The sequence below is a fragment of the Pygocentrus nattereri genome, chromosome 5 (assembly GCF_015220715.1).
Source record: "Pygocentrus nattereri isolate fPygNat1 chromosome 5, fPygNat1.pri, whole genome shotgun sequence".
Classification (NCBI taxonomy): domain Eukaryota; kingdom Metazoa; phylum Chordata; class Actinopteri; order Characiformes; family Serrasalmidae; genus Pygocentrus; species Pygocentrus nattereri.
Window position 1 is genome coordinate 18,506,162 of NC_051215.1, and position 26,945 is coordinate 18,533,106.

The 26,945-nt window shown below is 40.9% G+C and overlaps 1 protein-coding gene across 3 annotated transcripts in view; it reads right to left on the minus strand.

Annotated features, from left to right (window-relative positions):
• Window positions 1-919: 919 nt before the first annotated feature.
• The window catches only part of LOC108414242 (zinc finger protein 3 homolog), a 30,040-nt gene continuing 4,014 nt past the window's right edge, over window positions 920-26,945 (minus strand). Inside the window, exons 2-8 of one of the 3 annotated variants that reach the window (XM_037538361.1) lie at window positions 17,166-17,269; window positions 16,906-16,996; window positions 16,042-16,157; window positions 15,480-15,543; window positions 14,616-15,282; window positions 2,143-2,218; window positions 920-1,111 (exon numbers count right to left, since the gene is read on the minus strand). In XM_037538361.1, the coding sequence (XP_037394258.1) occupies window positions 1,016-1,111; window positions 2,143-2,218; window positions 14,616-15,282; window positions 15,480-15,543; window positions 16,042-16,157; window positions 16,906-16,996; window positions 17,166-17,269 (1,214 nt within the window). In that variant the 3' untranslated portion in view covers window positions 920-1,015. Of the gene's footprint in view, window positions 1,112-2,142; window positions 2,763-14,542; window positions 15,283-15,479; window positions 15,544-16,041; window positions 16,158-16,905; window positions 16,997-17,165; window positions 17,270-26,945 lie in introns of those variants that run through there. The other 2 variants (XM_037538362.1, XM_017687072.2) reach the window with 2 other exon arrangements.

The following is a 26,945-nucleotide window of genomic DNA, read 5'->3' on the forward strand; positions in this document are numbered from 1 at the left end:
AGTTAGAAAAATATGCCTAAAAATGATAATATGGTCAAAATACTCACTTGCCTAATAATTGTGCACACAGTGTATAGTGTTGCCTTATTTCTATATACATGTTGCATTATTGCAAGTCTTTTACTACTGTAAAAAAAATTCTGTAAATTTTACAGTAAATTACTGGCAGCACAGATGCCAGTACAGTACTGTAAATTAACAGTAGATACTGTAAATTTAATTTACAGCTTGATACTGTATTATTGCATTATATTATATTGTATTATTTTTCCGAGAGGAGCCAGCTGAGGTGGTTCGGGCATCTGGTTAGGATGCCTCCTGGACGTCTCCCTCGGGAGGTGTCACAGGCAAGTCCACCTGGGAGGAGACCCCGGGGAAGACCCAGGACACGCTGGCGTGACTATATTGCCCAGCTGGCCTGGGAGTGCCTCGGAATCCCCCTTGGAGAGCTAGTGGAAGTGGCTGGGGAAAGGGAGGTCTGGGCCGCATTGCTTAGGATTCTGCCCCCGCGACCGAACCCCGGAGAAGCGGAAGATAAAGGATGGATGGATGGATGGATGGATGGATACTGTATTATTGCATTACAGTAAAATTACTATATTTTCTTGACTACTGTTTATTTTCCTACTGTAGATTTTACAGTAAATTACTGGCAGCACAGATGCCAGTACAATACTGTTAATTTACAGTTTCTAATTTAAATGTACATTGTGCTACTGTATTACCTTATTACAGTATAATTAGTTTATTGGCTTTACAGCACTTTACTGTCTGGGCATTATTGTAATTTTACATAATCTAGTAAGAGGCTGTTAACGTACACATATTTCAAGGCAAATAACTGGCACCAAGATATGACATGAAACTCTAACTTCACAGTTCTGCTTTATTTTATTTAAATCATGTATCTACAGTGACACATTTTCCAGGCTTTGAATCTGGAATAAAATAAAAATACAGCATGAAAACATTAGATACCAAAAAAAACAACCTTTACTGGAAAAAAAACAAGAGCTCAGAAACACACTTTGTGTGAGTTACAATAAGCGCAACAGCAACTGAAAATTCCTTCTTGGATTTTCATCCAGGTTTGGCCCATCCTCACTGGAGCCTGAAAATAATAGACGAGAATAGACAATAATAAAAAAATATATATTTTCTTAAATATCAAATAGTCCAAATAGTTTCAGTACAACTACATCACCAGCACTTCTTTTCACCAACATCAATACCTCAATTAAGGTGTATTTAGGACAAAGTATTTAAAATGACTAATACGCTGGTTTAACAAGATGTACGTGAAGTGCTTCTCTGCCACTATACGGTTGATGTATAAGGCAACATCAGAGGACACTACACATTCAAAGAGATCATGGACTAAGTAAGGTGGCAATCCATGACAAACATGAAAATGTGAGAGATTAGTGAAAACTGAACAAACTTCACACCACATTCAGAATTCATACTAGACAACCTTACATTTTCCACATTCTGCTTATAAGATTCAGCTGTTCTAAGTGAGCCCTTTGAATAGGGTGTAGCTTGAAATGTATTTCGATCTATGTCACAATACCTGCAAAAGTGACTGCTGAAACTGAAATTCTCAACAAAGCCACCGATGCTGTGAGACCCTAAAATGCCTTTACGGACCTGTCCATCAGGTAATCTTAAACCATGTTCTTCTATACACTTCAGATCATCTACCAATTTGCAAAATCAAAACTAGGTTCTGACCAAAGAATTTAAAATCCTGCTCTTCACATAATAGCACAAGCTGCATTTGATCTATGGTGGATCTATTATGGGGCAAAATATCTCCAAGCATCATATAAACAGCTAGAATCTTGTGCTTCTTTTCTGATCCAAGTGGATTGGCCACTTCGAAAGAATCTTGATACAGTATCAAGCTCAAAGAGTCTGCATTAGCTTTCAAGTGGGAATTATCTGTCATATTGCTCCCATCCCAAATATCCTGAAAAACATCTTTTATCTGCCTTTGGGAATGAATTTTCTCATGTTGCTCTCTAACTGACACACAGTTAAAGAGTGACTCCAATGTATCTTTGACTGGAATATACTGAAAATAACATTCCTTACCCAAGTCATTTTTTTCCGAGGTATACTGGCTTTGGCTCAACATACCTGAAACTTTCCTTGAATATGGTCTTCCTCCTCTGGTCTGTCTTCAGCACTGTGTTGCATTGAATGAGCAGATCTTCTGATTTAAGAACATCAATGATTTTGTTAATCTCACATTCCAAAATTCCAACTTGACTCAACTTTTCAGTCAATTTCTAAAAAAGATTTGACTGGCTTACATCATGAATATTCTGTTAATCTTCAATAATTGTCTGAATAACTGAAGATAGAAGTAACAACTTGGCTTGCAATTTAAGATAGTATAAAGCTAGACTGTTTAAAAACAGAGCTTCATCTGCCTTATCTGGGACATTTGGCATCTCTTCAGCAAAAAATGTCATCATCAGCAATAATAGCCTCTAATTTTTCATTGTCAGCTTGAGATGAAGTAAGTTTACAAGAGTTTGAAACATGCCTCTCTACTACAGCTTCAATCAGACTGTTTGCCGAGATTTTGTGGTTTCTAGACAAATGTGAGGTAAATGATTGCGGTTGGTTAGCGTAGTGGGTAACACCTCTGCCTTCTACGCTGTAGAGTGGGGTTCAATCCCCACCTGGGTAAACACCCTACAATAAACCAATAAGAGTCCTTGAGCAAGTCTTCTAACACCACATTCGCCTACCTGTGGGGGAAAAAAAAAAGATCAAACTGTAAGTCGCTCTGGATAAGAGCATCTGCCTGATGTTGATATCACAGAGAATGTTTTGTTACATTGACTAAAAGGACAGCATACTACTTTGCCTTCTTTAATGTGACATTTAAACTCATGGGTTTAAACTACTGGCTCTGACATTAAATACATGTAGAGACTAAATGTTCATTTTAACTGCTGTGAGAAAGAAATTAGCTAATGTTAAATAATAAATGGAAAAGCAAATCTTAAAAACGTTAAGCTATATCCAACAAGCTTAACTGAACAGATCCACAAACTAGTTAGACACTTTACAGAGCATTAACATTACCTTACTTAACCTAATATCGTGCCAAAATGCACACAACAGCAGAGCTTGGTTTTGCACTGGCTCTGTATGAATTAACTAACAGTTCTTGACTTCGCTAACCTAGCTAGCTGTCTAACGGAAAGATTAATGTATGCATGTGCACATACCCTTTAATAATGTACAGCGCAGGCCACAGTGTTAAAATGTGCATCCTCTAAAAATACAGACCTAATATTTAGTAGTAAATAACCAGTGCAACGTTGTCAAACCACACCTGCAGCAGACTAAGAAGCGAACTACAGTCCCAAAACCGGCAAATCAGCAAGATGGTGTGACGCCCACAAAAGTGTGGTCACATTTTTGTTGGGTAATGTTTGCATGTTTTTATATACTTTGTTTATTTTCTTTATTTTTCTAAAATGTGTTGAAGATTGTGTTTTTATTTGGAAGAAAATGTAATCATGTTTTTATTATTTACATAGGGATTTTTACCACTTATGTGCTGCAGATCCTTGCTTGAAAAACTTACGTGTTGTACTTATTCAGCGACAGTAGGGGGCAGTGTTACGTGGCGACTGTGTTTACTTGCGCGGTTGAAGTTCTCTCATAGCTGCAGAGAACTCCGAAGCAGTGAAAGCTGACGCCTTTGTCTGATCCCTTTGTCCTGTTTTCAGGTTAGTAATGTGAAATAACACTTCAAAAAACCCCTAAAATCCACACAAAGTGTAAGGCAACCAGGTTTTATGTGATAAAGTTTGATAAAATAATCGTTATGTTGAGATGTAAGCTCCTGTTTTGAGGTTAGAATACCGAGGGTAACTGGTTAAAGCTAGCAGCACATGTCTTGGTAAACCAGACCTCACGCGTCTCCCATTAAAATTTAACATATTTCTTGTTGTTTTATTAACACCATCTAAAAACAATCTCTCTCTGAATTGGAATAATATGGTTGTTTGTTAGCAGTTAGTTATATTTTATACAGCATTTACAGTTTATTCAGAATGTTCTGTGTATTTATTGTTCAAACTACTTGGATGCATCTGCAGTTTTTGAATTGAGCTTATACATATTTACATACTATGTTTGAGTACCCGCGACCCTGACGGAGAAGCAGCTTAGAAAATGGATGGATGGATGGATGGATGGATGGATGGATGGATGGATGTTTGAGTACAGATGGTACAATTCATAAGAGTATTTAGTTAAAAGAATTGCCCTTTAGCAAGTAAATGCACTGTGTTATAAATAAGTAAATGTGAAAGAGGAAGGAAGAAAGGAAATGCTTAAAAATGTGGATGCTTAAAAATAGATAATGTCACGTATTTCATGTTTTATGTTGAGAACGGCATTATTTTTGTACTTAAAAAATGGTCTATGGAAAATATTAAGTGAATTAAAAGGAAAGTGACATATGCACATGATTTTAAAAAATGTTTCAATAAATATAGCTGCATGAACTCCGAAGCAGTGAAAGCTGACGCCTTTGTCTGATCCCTTTGTCCTGTTTTCAGGAAAAATAACTGTTATTGTGGTGCCGTCGCACGGTACCCGTAACAGATTTTTGGTGGCCCGTACGGGGATCAGCAATACATGCTCAGGCTAGGAGCTAGACCACATTTTGCTGAGTGAGGAGACCATTAGTGATCTGGTGCTGCTGTTCAACTTGCAGTCTGGAAGAAGATATGCTGCTTCAACTATGATACCAGAACACCTGTTGACCTGCTACTGGAGAAGAGATGTTGGGCTACATGCAGTATGGCAACGGTGATTTCAACCACAAACAAGAGACTCTGTCTTCGCTGTTCTGAGCACTTGTGAGTAAAGGAAGCTTGAACTGTATGCAGAAAGAGAGATCAAGACCCAAGAGTGATAAGGATTCCAGGACTGGTGACAGAGTGTGAAAGAGGGGAAAGCCATGGTGAGTAGTGAGAGGAAAAGCTTGGTGTGGACAATCAAGAAGAGTCTGCTCACGCTCAACGTCTGAGGAACTTTTCCAGCTTGCAAAGGGTGTCGGTCCAGTGCCGGGGAAAGACTTCTCAATGCTTGAGGTGGGACAGGAGGAAAGCTGCTCTGAGTACATTGAGGCTTTCATGAACAGTGAAACTTTGCTAGAGTCTGAAGATGCAGGTATGGCACACTTGTTAGAGATTAATGATGTTGTTAACAACATTATTCAGAGTCATTCAAATGTATTCAAAGTTGGTGTAGGGGACTTCTGAGACACGTGATGCACTGCCAGATTTTGAGCTTGATTTGAGCATTACCGGAAGTCAGGATAACAGAGATGCTGATAATATGGTGACAAGTGCTTCTAACACCAATATTAACCACACAGCTACAACTAGCTTTGCTAATCCTGCATCATCCACTAACTTGGTCCATCCAACCACAGTTGCTACTGTAAATGCTGCACCAGACACTGACGCTAATCTGCAGAAAATGCTTTCTAGCTATGCTGAGCTTAGTCCATGACTACATGACTACTCCTACCCCAACACACACCATACCCTCACTTTCACCACCTCAGCCTACTTCACAATCCAATGCTGCCCATAGCAGTTGTTTGGCTGAACCACGTTCCCGCAGGACACATGAGAGAGTAGTTCCCCTTCGTGATCTTGCATTGCTCCAGCGCAGAGAATTTAAGATTCAGGGTGGACAGATCGGTGACCAGGGCTCAGATATAAGCTACAACAACATTTGTAGGCAGATTGAGGAAGGCATTAGGGAACAGTTCAGTGATGCTGAAATAGTGAGAAGTGTACTTAGAGTTATCAGGTCTGGAAATTTCAATGACATGTTGATGCACAAGGACGATTTAACTGTTGATGAGCTCAAAGGTTTCTTGCAATCCCACTTAGGTGGACGGAGTAATATGGAACTATTCCAAGAGCTCATGTGCGCTAAGCAACATGATAGTGAAACACCACAACAGTTCTTGTACCGTGTAATAGGGCTTAAGCAGAAGATTTTGTTGTCTTCCAAATATGCTGACCCAGATGTGAACTACAGTGCGAGCGCAGTCCAAGATATCTTTCTGCACACAGTATATCAGGGTCTTGGGCATAAGCATAATGATATACGTTGGGAGCTTAAACCACTGCTCTTGGGTTGCAATGTGACTGATGAAGCTATCCTAAAACAAATGATGAGAAAAACTAATGATGAAAATGAGAGACAGAGGCGGCTTGGACCAGTTGTGAGGCAGAGACAAGCAAACATGCATAGCACACAGGTTGAAGTTGCAGCTGTACAAGAACAAAGCATAAAGAAAGAAAGTTCAGACAGAAAACCCAAAGTAGACATGCTCTAGCAGTTAACAGAAAAGGTTGAAAAGCTGATAAACAGTAGAACTGATGCAGAAACCTTCACAAACCCAACTAGCAGAATCCTCATGCCAGCATTGCCTAAACAAAGTGGACCAAAGGAAAGGAAGATCATATAGCTGTGCCAGATGTGTTGAGCAGAACCGTTCTGATTGCACTCATTGTTTCTGGAATGGTGAAGAGGGCCACAGAGCAATGGGATGTCTGAAGAAGCCGAAGTGTCAGGAAAACTGGAGCCGGTCTCTGCCGGCGGACAAGCAGTGACCGGGTTCCGCCCTCAGTCCCAGCTGTGTTCATGCCATACTTCTGAGAGTCATATCAGGTGCCTGAGTAGTATGAAGCCTAAGCCAGTAAGTGAAAAGTTCACACCTAAGAATGACCAGCAATGTCAGTTATCCCCTCCACCTTCTCTGTCTTTACCCACCCATAGGGGTGAGCAGTTAGCCAAATTTATAGGGGAAAAGGCTCTCATGCAAGATTAAATGTTGTAGCAGTTAAGGCCCCACTGGATACAGGGGCTAAAGTTAGTATGATTGATAGGGGCTGGATGGAGAAGCATTTACCTGGCACCGTTTTTAGGCCACTCAGTGAAGTATTTGATGACAAGGAAGAACTGTAGGTTCATGCAGTGAATGGAGATGTTTTACCCTTTGATGGCTGGATACTCGTCAGCTTGGGGGAAGTTAGGGGTTTCTCAGAGTCAATAATTGTGCCCTTTCTCGTTAGCAGTATTGAGCAGCTGCTACCTCTTGAGCAGCTGCTACTGGGATTTAATGTGCTAGAGGAAGTGATACATAGCCATCCAGCGAAATCAGATCCGATCCTCACTTCTCTCCTTTCTAAGGCAAGCACAATACCGACTGAGAAGGCAGAGCTGCTAGTGAGTTTTATCCAAGCAGGGAAGCCGTCTATGCAGCATGGACATTTGCGGACTGATACATATGACACTGTTATCCTAGCAGATCAAGTAACTTTGGTCAAGTGTCAGGTCCCATTGAGTGTTGATCCATCAGACACCTATATTCTTTTTGAGCCTGATGCAGACAATGCGCAACTCATAGTTAGATGTTGGTGAGGGCCTGCTGCAAATACACAATTGGATGCATTCCTAGTTTGCAGATGTCGATCACCCTCAAAGACGATATTCCAGTCCAGAGAGCATATTCCTCGGTCCCTCAACCATTGTTTAAGGAAGTAAAGGAGTATATCTAGGAGCTGTTAATGAAAGGTTGGATTGTAAAATCAAAGTCATCTTTCTCTGCTCCAATGGTTTGTGTTCGTAAGAAAGACGGGACTCTTCGTTTATGCATTGATTATCGTCTCTTAAACCAAAAGACCATTCCTGACCGACATCTGCTGCCTAGGATACAAGACTTCACTGACACGCTGGGTGGTTATTCCTGGTTCAGTATTCTGGACCAGGGAAAAGCCTACCAGCAGGGCTTCATCGCCAAAGGATCCCAACATCTTACTGCCTTCATTACTCCGTGGGGACTGTATGAGTGGGTCCGTATCCCTTTTGGACTTTCAAATGCTCCTGCAGCATTCCAGCGCAGTATGGAGGAGATGCTGGGGCAGTTCAGACATGATTGCTGCATCCCGTATCTCGATGATGTTCTTTGCTATGCAAAAACGTTTGATGAACATGTAGAAGCTGTCCGGAAAGTTCTGCAAGCCCTACAATGCCATGGGGTGAAGCTAAGACCTGAGAAATGTGAAATGTTTCAGCGTGAAGTCAGGTACGTGGGTTGCCTTGTGTCAGCTGAGGGAGTGAGGGTGGATCCCAAAGATCTGGAGGCAGTGCAGTTGTTAGCTAGCAAAACACCACAGACAGTTGGAGATGTTAGGAAGCTTACTGGGTTCCTAGGCTATTATCGGTCTTATATCCAGGACTTTTCAAGAATAGCAAAGCCTATCTATGAGCTTCTCCAAAACAAGCCAGACCAGGCAGTTGTAGTGCGGTTCAAGAACAAAGGCCCACAGTTGCCTTCCAGAACACTAGTAGACTGGAGAAGTGAGCACCAGCAAGCCCTTGAACAACTTATTGGTCTCTTAATGAATCCCCCTCTGTTAGCGTACCCTAATTTCAACATGTCCTTTGTGTTACATACAGATGCCTCAGACCAGGGTCTGGGTGCCATTCTTTATCAGCTACAGGATGGTAAATTGAGAGTCATCGGATATGGGTCTAGGACCCAAGACCCCCCTCTCCCATCTTGTGACCATATTGTCTCTGATTAGTTATGATGAGCTTCTAGGAGCACAACGAGCAGATGAGGCTATTAGTGAGGTGATAAAGCTAAAAGAAACAGACACACCACTGACTGAGGGGGTGTGCAGAGCAGCCAGGGGAGCAACAAAGAAACTATTCCATGAATGGTGCAAACTTTGCCTGGAGAATGGACTTCTCTACTGGCAAGTGAATGAAAGGAAGCAGCTAGTACTCCCAGCCAAATACAGGGACTTTGTTTTAAAACAACTTCATAATGAAATGTCTCATGTTGGCACAGAAAAGGTACTGCATCTAGCAAGGGAAAGGTTTTACTGGCCCTTCATGGCAAGAGAGATCGAGGACTACATGACTAAGAGATGTCCATGTATAAAGTCAAAGAAGCCAGTGGCTCGTCCGAGCTCCCATGGGCAGTATCACATCAAATTTTCCTCTCGAGCTGGTGTACATTGACTATTTACTTACTTCTAGAGACCAGTAAACGTGGTTATGAGTACATATTAATGGTGATTGACCATTTCACCAGGTTTGTGCAGACTTATCCTACAAGAAACAAGAGTGGAAAGACAGCTGCAGAGTGCCTGTTTAATAATTTTATACCCCGCTTTGGGTATCCATCAAAGATACGTCACAACCAAGGGAGTAAGTTTGAGAACAAATTATTTCACACTCTTCAACAGCTGTCTGGTATCCGCCATTCAATAACATCACCCTACCATCCACAGGGTAATCCAGCCGAAAGGGTTAATCGAACAGTACTCCAGATGCTAGGAACTTTAATGGACTGGGAAAAGGAGAGGTGGAAGGATCATCTCCCCCAAGTTGTACATGCCTATAATTGCACTAGGCATGAGTCGACTGGTTTTTCACCTCATTTTCTTCTTTTTGGTCGCCATCCACGGTTGCCAGTGGACCTGGTGTTTGGGTTGGTGGAAGAAACAGAACCTGATTTACCGAAAGGGTATGCAAGAAAGTGGGCTAGACGGATGTGGGAGGCTTATCAAATTGCCAGTGAGAATAGCAAAAAGTCCAGCGCCAGAGGAAAGTTACTCTATGACACAAAAGTGAGAGGGGTGACATTACAACATGGGATAGAGTTCTGGTCAGGAACCTTAGTGAACGTGGAGGACCAGGAAAACTGAGGTCATACTGGGAGAAGGCCATTTATATTGTAAAAGAACAGTTTGCAAATAACCCAGTGTATGTAGTGTATCCTGAAGCTGGAGATAAACAAAAAACAAGAACGCTCCACCGCAATCTTTTATTGTTGGTTAATGATCTGCCAGTTGAGGCATCCCCACATCCAAAAGAACATGTCCCTAAGAGAAAAAACACAGCAATAGAAAGGTCAAGCCAGAACCAAGAAGCCGCCAGAACCAACAGGTTTAGAAGACAGTCTGGACACTGATTCTGATGATGGTTCAAACATTGGAGGTTATTGGCTGAAGATACCGGCGGAAACAACAGAAAGAAGGCCTGCCGTAGTCTACAACCATCAGTCCACTAGAGCTCGGGAAAGTCCATCTAGCATGCTTGTAAGACAGAGATAGAAAGAGAAAAACAGACGAACACACACCTGCTTTCGATGGATCTGGGGAGGAGGCTGGATATGAGGATTTAGAATCTGTCTACGAGGAGCAGCAGCTAACCCCACCTTTGGCAGACACCCAACCAGAGATTAGAAGGTCAGCTCGAGATAGGCGACCTAAGCAGGTTTTCACGTTCAAGTCTCTCGGTCAGCCATCAGTACAAACCTATGCTAGGGTTAACTCAGAAAAAGCTAACACCAGCCTGTACTCACCTGCCTACACTCTACCTCATGCCACTCAGTTCCCACACTCACTGATGCATAACCCAGCACCTGCCTATGCACTACACCCATACCCTACTTGTTACCCCCACTCACATATGTGCCTTATGGGTATCCTGCACTTTTAACTCCACCATCATACATGGCACCTTTTACACTTGCTTGCTAAAAACACTTTCAAAGAACAAGGACAGAATTTAGATTGAGAAACATTGTAATTGGTAAATGGTGGGACCCATTTCTTTTTGTCTGGGAGCGTGTGACGCCCACAAAAGTGTGGTCACATGTTTATTGGGTAATGTTTGCCTATGTTTTTATATACTTTGTTTATTTTCTGTATTTTTCTAAAATGTGTTAGATTGTGTTTTTATTTGGAAGAAAATGTAATCATGTTTTTATTATTTACATAGGGATTTTTACCACTTATGTGCTGCAGATCCTTGCTTGAAAAACTTACGTATTGTACTTATTCAGCGACAGTAGGGGGCCGTGTTACGTGGCGACTGTGTTTACTTGCGCGGCTGAAGTTCTCTCATAGCTGCAGAGAACTCCGAAGCAGTGAAAGCTGACGCCTTTGTCTGATCCCTTTGTCCTGTTTTCAGGTTAGTAATGTGAAATATCACTTCAAAAACCCCATAAAACCCACACAAAGTGTAAGGCAACCTGGTTTTATGTGATAAAGTTTGATAAAATGCTCCTGTTTTGAGGTTAGAACACCAAGGGTAACTGGTTAAAGCTAGCAGCACGTCTTGGTAAACTAGACCACACGCGCCTCCCATTAAAATTTAACATATTTCTTGTTGTTTTATTAACACCATCTAAAAACAGTCTCTCTCTGAATTGGAATAATATGGTTGTTTGTTAGCAGTTTTATACAGCATTTACGGTATATTCAGAATGTTCTGTGTATATATATTGTTCAAACTACTTTTGGATGCATCTGCAGTGTTTGAATTGAGCTTATACATATTTACATACTATGTTTGAGTACGGATGGTACAATTCATAAGAGTATTTAGTTAAAAGAATTGCCCTTTAGCAAGTAATTGCACTGTGTTATAAATAATTAAATGTGAAAGAGGAAGGAAGAAAGGAAATGCTTAAAAATGTGGATGCTTAAAAATAGATAATGTCACGTATTTCATGTTTTATGTTGAGAACGGCATTATTTTTGTATTTAAAAAAATGGTCTATGGAAAATATTAAGTGAATTAAAAGGAAAGTGACATATGCACATGATTTAAAAAAAATGTTTCAATAAATATAGCAGAGAACCCCGAAGCAGTGAAAGCTGACGCCTTTGTCTGATCCCTTTGTCCTGTTTTCAGGAAAAATAACTTATTGTGGTGCCGTCGCACGGTACCCGTAACACTGGCAAGCAGTTGCAAAATGGTGCACTTTTCAAAAAATGCCAGACCATTCCAAAATACTCAGACACAAATATTTACCAAAAAAAAGTGTCCTGCACTGACGAACACCTTAAATGACATATTTGCTCTACTGACTTCGCCTTAATGGAAGGGACTAAAGCAAGGACTTAGTTACAGAATACACCCCCATCATCAGTAGATAGTTAACCTATAGCTAACCTAGCTACTATCACAGTAGCTAAGTTAAATAAATGGCTCTAATGTTGCTTAAACCTACATTAACTCGCACTACTGCAGTCTCAGATTACCATCAGAAACGTTAGCTAGCTAGCTATTTAAATAGATAAATAAAGAACGTCAGGCATGTTCATTAAGATGGAATGGGCATGCTGGAGCCTCGCCGCTGGCCAAGCTCTGCCTTCCGAGTCGAAGCTCGGGCTACTTCCTTGGTCCGTGTGAAGCGTAGCTGGCAGTCTGAGGCAATTTCAGAAAAAGTGTCATGCGCTCACGTCCCAAATCAAAGAGGAGTTCTGCGTTTCTAACTGAATCGTCCATTACTAACACAAATGAGACTTCAGCATCCACACAGCAACTTAAGAATACAGTAAAACAAGACAATGAAACAAGGACCCTAACTGCTTTTTGGCAACATTTTCTCTTTTACCTCAATTGCCTGTAATTACTTTAACGTCTGTCACTGAGAATCATGTCCTTAAAGTCCATAATGCTACTCCTACATGAGCTGCATTATCGACTGTACGGACATTCCTCAGTGTGTGACAAGTCAGAATGTTTCTTTGCAGACGAATATGTTTATTTTCTAAAAATATCCTACAAGAAGAAAAAAATGCAAGAATGCATAAAGAGGGTATTCAGCAACACATAATCAGAGAATGATTATGTAGTCATCACTTTAACTGCTCCATAAGCTCAGTCTAACTGCAGTAGTGTTTATATTTGCTCTATTTTTCCCACAGACCTTAATGTGTTCATTTCAGGACCTTCTTAGATTTATATTATTTTTTTATTATTCTATTTTTCTACCATTAGTGTATTTTTACGATTTAGTGTTGTATTAGTGTCTATTTAAATTCACAATTTTCCTGTTTACCATCTATTTAATGTTACTGCTACACCACAGGGGTCTGAGAGTAATGCAGTTTCAATGCTCTTTATGTCCTGTACATATTGTAATATTGACAATAAAAGGTGACTTGACTGACTTGAATGAAACAAACTGAGCAGAAAACCTGCTCATTATGAGAAACCAATACTGGTTTCAACACACCCTCACGTCTGGGCATGTGGGTTATGTTTTTGAGTAGTTTTAGTGCAACATACGAGTTCAAGTAAAGACACAAACTGTCCATCAAACTGTCAGAAAATGATCCATTACTACAAACACAGTAATTGGTTTTGTTGCATAATAGTAACATCTGGTGGAGAAAGTGACAAACTACAGTCACATGTCTGTTCTCTCCAGCAATTCTATTTGTTTCTTCTAGTGACTTAAAAATATATAATTCGATTTTAAAGCAGTTAAAGTTATTAACTACATAAACGTGTTTTGTTAAAGAAATAAAAACTGAATTGGGAAGAAGTTACAGCTGGTATTTATAGCAAACCTCATTAAACAAACATTACTTATTCACATTCAAGCTGGTCCTTAATCTCTCATGGTGTGAGATTCATTAATGATCTCTAAATCAAGACTCAAAACCTCTGAAACCTTCTTTTGAATACATTTCTAAATTGTGCTGAATTAAGCTTCAGTCATCATTGATCACATTTTTCTGGAAAATGAAACAAACACTGATACAGTGATTCAGATTAGTGTGTGATGTTTTTTTTAGACACATGAGTTTGAGCTTCAGTGTTACTGAGGTTCACCACCACTGTGAACATCAGTAATTGACTCTTCTTTCTCAGTGTGTTGCATGATAAATAAAGCCTAGCTTGAACAAAAAATGTTTTAAGTTACAGCTTTTAATTACAAAATTTTTAGTATGTTATTGCTTTGTCCTTCATTTTTTGGGAGTCAGATCACAATGATTTCTGGGCAACTTCGGCTTCTGAAGTGTGCAGTGATTTTGACGGTCAAACTAATTTTAGGTGAGTGGATGCAGTGATGTAACAGCCCTTCAGAGGGCGCCACATAACAGTAAGGAGAAGTTAAAAGGGATTTTTCATAATTTTGGCATAATCCAGTGTGTGAGGTGTAATCAGAGAGATTCAGAGCGGTTTGGTGTGAAATGTTCAGACATCTTTACAGTGGTGGTGATAGGAACCAGGGGTCGTCATGACTACAACACAAATATAAACATTTTATTTACCATCCAGAACCACCAGTGAAGCTACACAAGTTTTGAGGTTACATGGAATGTTGACGATGGCAAATAGTCGAAAATCTGGAATAATATTTTTTTCTTTGGGGACTATTTTGCCGCACAGCACCCTGCATGTATCCCTCCACCATGAATGGAGTTTAAGTTCTCTAAACTATCATAAAACAGCGTCTCAGTCATCACGCAGTGAATTCATAACCATTTCACGTAGGAAGTACTACTGTGAACAGTTCTGACCTGGTAAGTTTATCTAGAGCAGAGCGTTTCACACCAAATCGCTCTGAACTGCCCTGTTTACATCTCACACAATTAATTATGCAGGAATTTAGAGACTGAGTTCCCTTTCGATGAGGTTGTGATAAAACCAGTACTAAATGGAGGCGTGTTCATTTTCCAGTGTGAACTGCTTTATGACGTATAAGATTGCTGAGGAAAGAGAAACTCTTCCCGCACTGAGCACAGCTGAATCGTCTCTCTCCGGTGTGGACGCTCTGGTGGACCTTCAGATTGTTGGCGTGTGCAAAATGTTTTCCACATTTGGCGCAGCAGAATGGTTTTTCTCCGGTGTGGACCCTCTCGTGCCGTTTTAGTCTGCACAGCTGGGGAAACTGCCGTCCGCAGCGGCCGCAGAGGTACACCTTCTCCTCCGTATGGACTCGCTCGTGGAGCTTCAGCAGCTTCATGTGGCTGAAGCTCTTTCCACACAGACGGCAGCTCCATGGAGCATCTCCACTCAGAGTTTGAGGGCCACCGTTAGTGTGGTTAGGAACATGCTGCTGGTCACATGTCCAAGATAAGTGATCTCTGCTTGTGCTGCTGAACGAGCCAATAAAACCTAAAAAACGTTTTTCTGAAGAAGTACTGTGTCCGTCTCTGTACTGGAGCCCGTGTCGTATGCCAACGGGTTCATCCATGCCATTTTGTGGACACTCCAACTGTCTGTCTAATTCTTCTGCTGGTCTGGGTTCAATTATGAAGAAATTTGGTTTCACATCAGCGTCAGAACAAGACTGCTGAGCAGGCAGAAATTCAACATGTTTATGATCAAAGGCAGGAGTCTCAGTTCCTTCACAGGCTGTTTTTATGTCCACACAGACAATCGCTTCTCTCTGGTCAACATCTAAATACAAATACATGCAGAACAAGAATCAATTTATTTCTCTAAGTGTGTTACACATGTGAGGCATCAGTCTTGGTGAGTGTGTACGAACAGACAAGAACCTAGACAGAAGTTTGGGGAAACAATTTTTGCCATACATGTTTTTCTTTGGACAGTAATAATATATTTTAAAAATCTCATTATAATCAAACGAGTACCTTTAACAGCGTCCACAGCATTATCAGACATAATGCAATGCACTGCAGTCTTTGTAACTTCACCCTGTAGAGCAGATAAATAAAAATGAATGTTAAAAGAAAATTCCCAGTTTCCCAAAAGCCAGCAATCTGACCTGCCAGCTTGTCATGGCCGCTGGTTAACAACAGGGAGGGCTTTAATGCCTCCCGCCTTTGACTCGCCCATTCAAACCCACAAGGTCGCTATATTTTGGGAATACTCAATATTAAGATATGTTTGGACAGAACTGCATAAATCACTGAAAAATATATTTCGTTTAGAATTTTCCTCTGAATTGGACACATTTTTCCTGGGGGTGCTACATTTGAACAAGATCGGATAAATATTTATGAGACATTCTATTAGTAAAAAAGCCGTAACGGAAATGTCCCCTCCAGTGAATTAACAGTTAGACAGAAGCCCAGCTGCAGAGCACTGTGTGAGGTTGTAGCCCTCTTAGTCCAGTACAGCTGTTATGAGCTACACAGATGATAAACAGTATAAAGACTTTTCTTCATCGCCCCACTGAGGACCTTCACTCACCTCCTCAGAGTCTCTTCTCCATTTCCCAGTTTCATCATCTGGTCCCACAGAAGAAAAAGCAGCTGAATCTGCAGCACAAACTCTTTCCATCTGACTCACGTTCGCTTTAGCAGAAACTGCCAGGAGACAAAAAGACAGTAATTATGTTTTATCAGAGAAAAGCAGAAACAGAAACCAACACCAGCTGTAGCTTCACTGCACCAGCTGCCTATTTCCTTTAGACTAGACTAGAAATTTTACTGCCAGTTTTTAAACCTTTTAATGTTTTAACACCTTCATATGTCTCTGAGCGCTGAGTGAAGTTCTAAATCCAGCTTTAAGATCATCCAGTTCTTCTTCTCCATGTTCCACATATGAAACTTGAACAGGGCAGAGAGGTTCTGTTTCTACAGACCAAAGATCTGGAACGTGTTACCTATAAAGATCCGTCAGATTCCTTCTGTCAGTGGCACAAAACAGCTAAAAACACATTTCTTTACAGTAGAATTTAACTAGGTTTTATGGTTTCCCTAGGTTTAATGGAATAATAGTTTTACTTGCTTGTTATTTGTACTTTTAGTGTATTTGTATTTAGACTTTTTAAGTAATTTAAAAATAATTTTAGGTAGAATTATTATTTCCCCCTTTCTGCCATTTCTTTTATTTCTTGCATTTAATTACTTATTTTATTTTTGATTATCTTTTCCCTCCTGTTTTTACTTTGTACTGTAGAAAATAAAGCAGCAGCTTGATTTTCCACTTTATGATTCATTTATTGTTCAGTTAATTATTACGATCAGCCATGTCAACAAATACTCCTCAGTCTCAGGTGTCAATGTACATTTTGTAATTGTAATTTTCAAATGTGGCATGATTTTTACTTACGTTCCTCCCTAAACGAGGAGGGGCTGCAGACAGTCTGTAGCTTTTCCTCTTTCACTATCAGCACATCTGGCTTGTCTTCAGGGTCTGTAGGCTGTAAGCGATTTGCCATGTGTTTTTCAGTGATAAGTGATTTATCACAGAACAAAAAAAACAACAAAAATTTATTTCTCTACAAATTCAGACAGAAGCACTGTGCAAAAGTCTTAGTCTTTTGTGATGGTATAATTATAGGCTATTATACGTTTTTGTATTTGTTTTACCTCGTCCTTCATGGTGATTGCCTGATCTGAAAGTCCTCCTTGTTCACTTGCAGTGCTGTGATCAGTTCTGCTGGACGTTGGTCTTTTTAACTGGGTGAAGCCGGCTGGGAAACAAACATACATTTATAACTCTGACAAAAATGTTCTTACTATAGTTTAACCACAGTCCTACAATAAACTACTGTATTTCTAACATTAACTGTGCTTATATAATCTTCTTTCGGCTGCTCCCTTTAGGGGTCGCCACAGTGGATCATCTGCCTCCATCTTGCCCTATCCATTGCCTCCTCTACTTTCACACCAACCATCTCCATGTCCACCTTCACTACATCCATAAACCTTCTCTGAGGTCTACCTCTTCTCCTTCTACCCTGCAGCTCCATCTCCAACATTCTTTGCCTAATATATTCAGATTCCTTTATTGATTCCAGGGGGAAATTGCAGTTGTTACAATTGCAGCCATTTATGTAAAAATAAACACTTTACTAATAATTTAAGACAATATAGAGAATTTACAGTATGTACACCAGATTTAAGTACTTAAGAATATAGTAAGGTGGCGGTGATTGTGATTGTAATATGAAACATCAGGTATAAAGCAGTTACAATTATTTAAATTATTTAAATTAAGTTAGTGTCCCTCTGAGTTATTTCACAGAAAATTGTTATTATTGCACATATGAACAGTTTCGTATTGAGTTTTGTGAATCACACACTGAGGGAGGAGTTATAGAGTTTGATGGCCACAGGTAAGAATGACTTCCTGTGGCGCTCTGTGGTGCATTTTGGTAGAGTGAGTCTTGAGCTGAATGAGCTCTTGTGTCTCATCACCGTGTCGTAGAGTGGGTGGGAGCCATTGTCCATACGGGGAGTGAGTGAAAGTAGCGATTTCACGGCGAAAAAACAGACAAAAACTCTCTCTACTCGCATGTTTCGAGAGGGCACAGCTTCCTCAAATTGCCTTGTCAAAATAAATAAACTATTAAAAAGGTAAAGAAAAGTTACAAGCAAAATATCCACTATTCTTCCTCAACACATGTCCAAACCATCTCAACCTGGCCTCTCTGGCTTTATCTCCAAACTGCTCCACCTTCACTGTCCCTCTGATCTGCTCATTTCTAATCTTGTCAAGCCTTGTCACTCCCAACGAAAATCTCAGCATCTTCATCTCTGCCACCTCCAGCTCAGCCTCCTGTCTTTTAGACAGAGCCACGGTCTCCAAACCATACATCATAGCAGGGCGCACTACTGTCTTGTAAACCTTCCCTTTCACTCTTGCTGCTATCCTTCTGTCACACATCAGCCCTGACACCCGTCTCCACCCACTCCATCCTGCCTGCACCCTCTTCTTCACCTCTTTTCTACACTGTCCATTGCTCTGGATGGTTGACCCAAGATATTTGAAGTCGTCCACCTTTACGACCTCTACTCCTTGCATCTTCACCTTTCCACCTGCCTCCCTCTCATTCACACACATGTATTCTGTCTTGTCTCTACTGACCTTAATTCCTCTCCTCTCCAGTGCAAACCTCCACCTCTCCAGATTCTCTTCCACCTGCTTTCTAGTCTCACCACAGATTACAATGTCATCTGCAAACATCATGGTCCATGGAGCCCCCTGCCTGACCTCATCTGTCAACCTGTCCATCACCATTGCAAACAAGAAGGGGCTCAGAGCTGATCCCTGATGTAACCCTACCTTCACCTTGAAACCATTTGTCACTCCAACTGCACACCTCACCACTGTCTCACTATCCTCATACATGTCCTGCACCACCCTAACATACTTTTCAGCTACACCTGACTTCCTCATACAGTACCACAGTTCCTCTCTTGGCACCCTATCATATGCCTTCTCTAGATCCACAAAGACACAATGCAGCTCCTTCTGACCTTCTCTGTACTTCTCTAACAACACTCTCAATGCAAAAATTGCATCTGTGGTACTCTTTCTGGGCATGAAACCAAACTGCTGCTCACTGATCTGAACCTCTCACCTTAGCCTTGCTTCAACAACTCTTTCCCATACCTTCATGGTTTGGCTAATCAACTTTATACCTCTGTAGTTACTGCAGCTCTGCACATCACCCTTGTTCTTAAAAATACACTGCTTCTCCACTCATCAGGCATCCTCTCACTCTCCAGGATTTTGTTAAACAACCTGGTTAAGAAGTCCACTGCCTTCTCTCCTAAACATCTCCATACCTCCACAGGTATGTCATCTGGACCAACTGCCTTTCCATTCTTCATCCTTTTTAAAGCTGCCCTCACTTCCACCTTACTAATTCTCTGCACTTCCTGATCCACTATCTCTCCCCCCGTTGTCCTCCTCTCTCTCGTTTTCCTCATTCATTAGTTCTTCAAAGTACTCCTTCCATCTACTCAACACTCTCTGTTCACTCACTAGTACATTTCCCTCTCTATCCTTTATCAGCCTAACCTGCTGTACATCCTTTCCAGCTTTATCTCTCTGTTTAGCCAAACGATACAAGTCCTTTACTCCTTCTTTTCTGTCCAGCCTCTCATACAGCTCATCATAGGCCTGAGCCTTTGCCTTTGCCACCATTCTTTTTGCTATGCGACTAGCCTCACAGTACTCCTGCCTACTTCCTTCATCTCTCTGGTTATCCCACTTTTTCTTAGCTGCCTTCTTCTGAATACTCTCCTGGACTTCCTCATTCCACCACCAACTTTCCTTGTCTTCTTTCCTCTGACCAGACGAAACACCCAACACATTCTTGCCAGTTTCTCTCACCAACTTAGCTGTAGTTATATATATATCCTGCTAAGGATATAATCCACCTGTGTGCACCTCCCTCCACTCTTGTATGTCACCCTGTGTTCTTCCTTCTTCTGAAAATACGTGTTCACCACAGCCAATTCCATTCTCTTTGCAAAATCTACAACCATCTATGGTGTCTTTCACACCATACATACCCAGCACCTCTTCATCCCCTCTTTTCCCTTCACCAACATGTGCATTGAAGTCTGCACCAATCACTAATCTCTCCTCTCTAGGGACACCATCTACCACTTCATCCATCTTACTCCAAAATTCCTTTTTCCTCTAACTGACAACCAACCTGTGGTGCATATGAACTGACCACATTCAAAATCACACCATCAACCTCCAACTTCAGGCTCATGATCCTGTCTGACACTCTCTTTACAGCCAGAACACTTTTCCCAAGCTGTTCCTTTAGGATTATCCCTACTTCATTTCTCTTCCTCTCTACACCATGATAGAACAGTTTGAATCCACCTTCAATGTTCCTGGCCTTGCTTCCTTTCCATCTGGTCTCCTCTACACACAGAATATCTACCTTCTCTCCATCATGTCTGCAAGCTCTCTGCCTTTACCAGTCATTGTCCCTATGTTCAGAGTCCCTACTCTGACCTCCACACTCCTGCCTTTCCTTCTCTCTCGCTGCCTTCTAACCCGCCTTCCTCCTCTCCTCTTTGATGGTCTTCGACCTTTAGTAGTCCAATTTCCACCGGCACCCTGCTGGTCAACAGCACCGGAGGTGGTCGTTGTTAACCCGGGCCTCGACCGATCTGGTATGGCAATCATATTTGTGATCCGCATGATAGTTTTGGCACAAGTTTTATGCTGGATGCCCTTCCTGACGCGACCCTCACCATTTATCCGGGCTTGGGACCGGCACAAGAAGTACACAAAGTACACCCCTAATGGCTGGTTTAACTGTGTTTATATAATAACATCACAAACTCTTTACTATAATAACTGATGCAGGATAGTAAGGACTGCTCAGCGCATCACAGGCATGCAGCACCCTGCCATCAAAGACATTCACCACCAGTGCTGTGTGCGCAGCATCATTAAGGACCCCTCCCACCCCAACCACAAACTGTTCAACCTACTTCCATCCGGGAGGAGATACAAGAGCATCCGGGCCAGAACCAGTCGGCTCAGGTCCAGCTTCTTTCCCTCCACAATCACTCTGCTGAACTCCACACCTCACTGATAACACTACCACTCATACTGCACACAGCAGACTATGAACGCTGCCTTTCATACTACACTCACCAATCAGAGCTGTTGTTCTATTCATCATTATTACCACTGCACAAATTTAACATTCTACTGCCATGTAAATAACACATTGCTACAGTTATTCAATACAGTGTACATCTCCAACATGTTCATGTATATATCTACACACCTATAATCTATTTTTTTGCATATCTATAATAGTAATTTATTCTATATACTGTAATGTTGCACTACGTCTATTTATTGCACACTTGCACAGTCTTTTGCACTATTGCTACTATTTGCAGTTCTGGTAGATGCTAACTGCATTTTGTTGCCATGTACTTGTACTGAGTAATGACAATAAAGTTGAATCTATCTATATCTATAGGTACTGTGCAGTTCAACTATATTTGACTGAATTACTGCCATGGTTTTGTGGTTACCCACAATTCTCTCATTAACTTACTATGGAACCTTTTTTGATTACAGTATTTTACGTAGTGTAAAAGTTTGAACACCCCATGTTGTTATTTGAATGAAAATAACTTAAATGTGGCTTTTACCGTACATGTAATTCTGTCAGGGGTGTAATTGTGTTATCAATAACAATATATGACACATTCTCCATCTGTCAGAGGAACCGTTCCACCATGGTAAAAAACATTTAAGTATGAAAGGGTTCTATATAGAACTTCATGCTGCAAAGTCCCCTTTAATCATGCAGAGGGTTCTCTGAGTGTTTATGGTGCATTTTGTTTACCAAAGAACCACTGAAGAACCATCTTTACAACAGTGTTCTAAATTTTTATTGAGAGCAATGTACAAAACATCCATCAGTCTAAAGAATCATTTCACCACGGAAAGAACCATTTAAGCATGAAATGGTTATAGATAGAACTCATAGAATACATAGCATTTGGCTGACGCTCTTATTCAGAGCCACTTACAGTTTGATCATTTTACACAGGTACCTGAAATTAATCCCAACCACTGCTGGGAGTCTTGCCCAAAGATTCTTATTGGTACAGTGTAGGGTATTTACCCAGGCAGGAAACTGAACACCAGTCTACAGCGTAGTAAGGCAGAGGTGTTACCTATTACACTATACCAACCGCTATATACCCACTACACTATACCAACTACACTACACAAACCACTATATACCCACAACATACCAACTACTCAAGACACTGTACCAACTGCTATATACCCACTACACTGTACCAACTGCTATATACCCACTACACTATACCAACTACACTACACAAACCATTATGTACCCACTACACTATACCAACCGATATATACCCACTACACTACACAAACCACTATATATACCCACTACACTATACCAACTGCTATATACCCACTACACTGTACCAAGTGCTATATACCCACTACACCATACCAACCGCTATATACCCACTACACTATGCCAACTACACTACACAAACCACTATATACCCACTACACTATACCAACTGCTATATACCCACTACACTATACCAACTGCTATATACCCACTACACTATGCCAACTGCTATATACCCACTACACTATGCCAACTGCTATATACCCACTACACTACACCAACCGCTATATACCCACTACACTATAACAACTACACAAACCACTACACTGTAGCAACTGCTATATACGCACTACACTATACCAACTGCTTTATACCCACTACACTATACCAACTACAGTACACAAACCACTATGTACCCACTACACTATACCAACTACACTACACAAACCACTATACACCCACTACACTATACCAACTACTCACTAAACTATACCAACTGCTATATACCCACTGCACTGTACCAACTGCTATATACCCACTACACTATACCAACTGCTATATACCCACTACAGTATAACAACTACACTACACACACCACTATATGACCACTACACTATACCAACCGCTATATACCCACTACACTATACCAACTACCCACTACACTATACCAACCGCTATATACCCACTACAATATACCAACTGATATATACCCACTACACTACACAAACCGCTATATACCCACTACACTATAACAACTACACAAACCACTATATACCCACGACACTATACCAACTACTCACTACACTATACCAGCTGCTATATACGCACTACACTATACCAACTGCTTTATACCCACTACACTATACCAACTACAGTACACAAACCACTATGTACCCACTACACTATACCAACCGATATATACCCACTACACTATACCAACTGCTATATACCCACTACACTAAGCCAACTGCTATATACCCACTACACTACACAAACCGCTATATACCCACTACACTATAACAACTACACAAACCACTATATACCCACGACACTATACCAACTACTCACTACACTATACCAGCTGCTATATACGCACTACACTATACCAACTGCTTTATACCCACTACACTATACCAACTACAGTACACAAACCACTATGTACCCACTACACTATACCAACCGATATATACCCACTACACTACACAAACCACTATATATACCCACTACACTATACCAACTGCTATATACCCACTACACTGTACCAAGTGCTATATACCCACTACACCATACCAACCGCTATATACCCACTACACTATGCCAACTACACTACACAAACCACTATATACCCACTACACTATACCAACTGCTATATACCCACTACACTAAGCCAACTGCTATATACCCACTACACTACACAAACCGCTATATACCCACTACACTATAACAACTACACAAACCACTATATACCCACGACACTATACCAACTACTCACTACACTATACCAGCTGCTATATACGCACTACACTATACCAACTGCTTTATACCCACTACACTATACCAACTACAGTACACAAACCACTATGTACCCACTACACTATACCAACCGATATATACCCACTACACTACACAAACCACTATATATACCCACTACACTATACCAACTGCTATATACCCACTACACTGTACCAAGTGCTATATACCCACTACACCATACCAACCGCTATATACCCACTACACTATGCCAACTACACTACACAAACCACTATATACCCACTACACTATACCAACTGCTATATACCCACTACACTATACCAACTGCTATATACCCACTACACTATGCCAACTGCTATATACCCACTACACTATGCCAACTGCTATATACCCACTACACTACACCAACCGCTATATACCCACTACACTATAACAACTACACAAACCACTACACTGTAGCAACTGCTATATACGCACTACACTATACCAACTGCTTTATACCCACTACACTATACCAACTACAGTACACAAACCACTATGTACCCACTACACTATACCAACTACACTACACAAACCACTATACACCCACTACACTATACCAACTACTCACTAAACTATACCAACTGCTATATACCCACTGCACTGTACCAACTGCTATATACCCACTACACTATACCAACTGCTATATACCCACTACAGTATAACAACTACACTACACACACCACTATATGACCACTACACTATATCAACCGCTATATACCCACTACACTATACCAACTACCCACTACACTATACCAACCGCTATATACCCACTACACTAAGCCAACTGCTATATACCCACTACACTACACAAACCGCTATATACCCACTACACTATAACAACTACACAAACCACTATATACCCACGACACTATACCAACTACTCACTACACTATACCAGCTGCTATATACGCACTACACTATACCAACTGCTTTATACCCACTACACTATACCAACTACAGTACACAAACCACTATGTACCCACTACACTATACCAACCGATATATACCCACTACACTATACCAACTGCTATATACCCACTACACTAAGCCAACTGCTATATACCCACTACACTACACAAACCGCTATATACCCACTACACTATGCCAACTACACTACACAAAATAATATATACCCACTACACTATACCAACCGCTATATACCCACTACACTATACCAACTGCTATATACCCACTACACTGTAGCAACTGCTATATACCCACTACACTATGCCAACTACACTATACCAACCGCTATATACCCACTACAATATACCAACTGATATATACCCACTACACTATACCAACTGATATATACCCACTACACTACACCAACTCCTATATATATATACACATTACACTATGCCAACTGCTATATAGCCACTACTGTGTACCAACCACTATGTACCCACTACACTACACAAACCGCTATATACCCACTACACTATAACAACTACACAAACCACTATATACCCACGACACTATACCAACTACTCACTACACTATACCAACTGCTATATACGCACTACACTATACCAACTGCTTTATACCCACTACACAAACCGCTATATACCCACTACACTATGCCAACTACACTACACAAACCACTATATACCCACTACACTATACCAACCGCTATATACCCACTACACTATACCAACTGCTATATACCCACTACACTAAGCCAACTGCTATATACCCACTACACTACACAAACCGCTATATACCCACTACACTATGCCAACTACACTACACAAACCACTATATACCCACTACACTATACCAACCGCTATATACCCACTACACTATACCAACTGCTATATACCCACTACACTGTAGCAACTGCTATATACCCACTACACTATGCCAACTACACTACACAAACCACTATATACCCACTACACTATACCAACTGCTATATACCCACTACACTGTAGCAACTGCTATATACGCACTACACTATACCAACTGCTTTATACCCACTACACTATACCAACTACTCACTAAACTATACCAACTGCTATATACCCACTGCACTGTACCAACTGCTATATACCCACTACACTATACCAACTGCTATATACCCACTACAGTATAACAACTACACTACACACACCACTATATGACCACTACACTATACCAACCGCTATATACCCACTACACTATACCAACTACCCACTACACTATACCAACCGCTATATACCCACTACAATATACCAACTGATATATACCCACTACACTATACCAACTGATATATACCCACTACACTATACCAACCGCTATATACCCACTACACTACACCAACTCCTATATATATACACACTACACTATGCCAACTGCTATATAGCCACTACTGTGTACCAACCACTATGTACCCACTACACTACACAAACCGCTATATACCCACTACACTATAACAACTACACAAACCACTATATACCCACGACACTATACCAACTACTCACTACACTATACCAACTGCTATATATGCACTACACTATACCAACTGCTTTATACCCACTACACTATACCAACTGCAGTACACAAACCACTATGTACCCACTACACTATACCAACCGATATATACCCACTACACTATACCAACTGCTATATACCCACTACACTAAGCCAACTGCTATATACCCACTACACTACACAAACCGCTATATACCCACTACACTATGCCAACTACACTACACAAACCACTATATACCCACTACACTATACCAACCGCTATATACCCACTACACTATACCAACTGCTATATACCCACTACACTGTAGCAACTGCTATATACCCACTACACTATGCCAACTACACTACACAAACCACTATATACCCACTACACTATACCAACTACTCACTAAACTATACCAACTGCTATATACCCACTACACTATACCAACTACCCACTACACTATACCAACCGCTATATACCCAC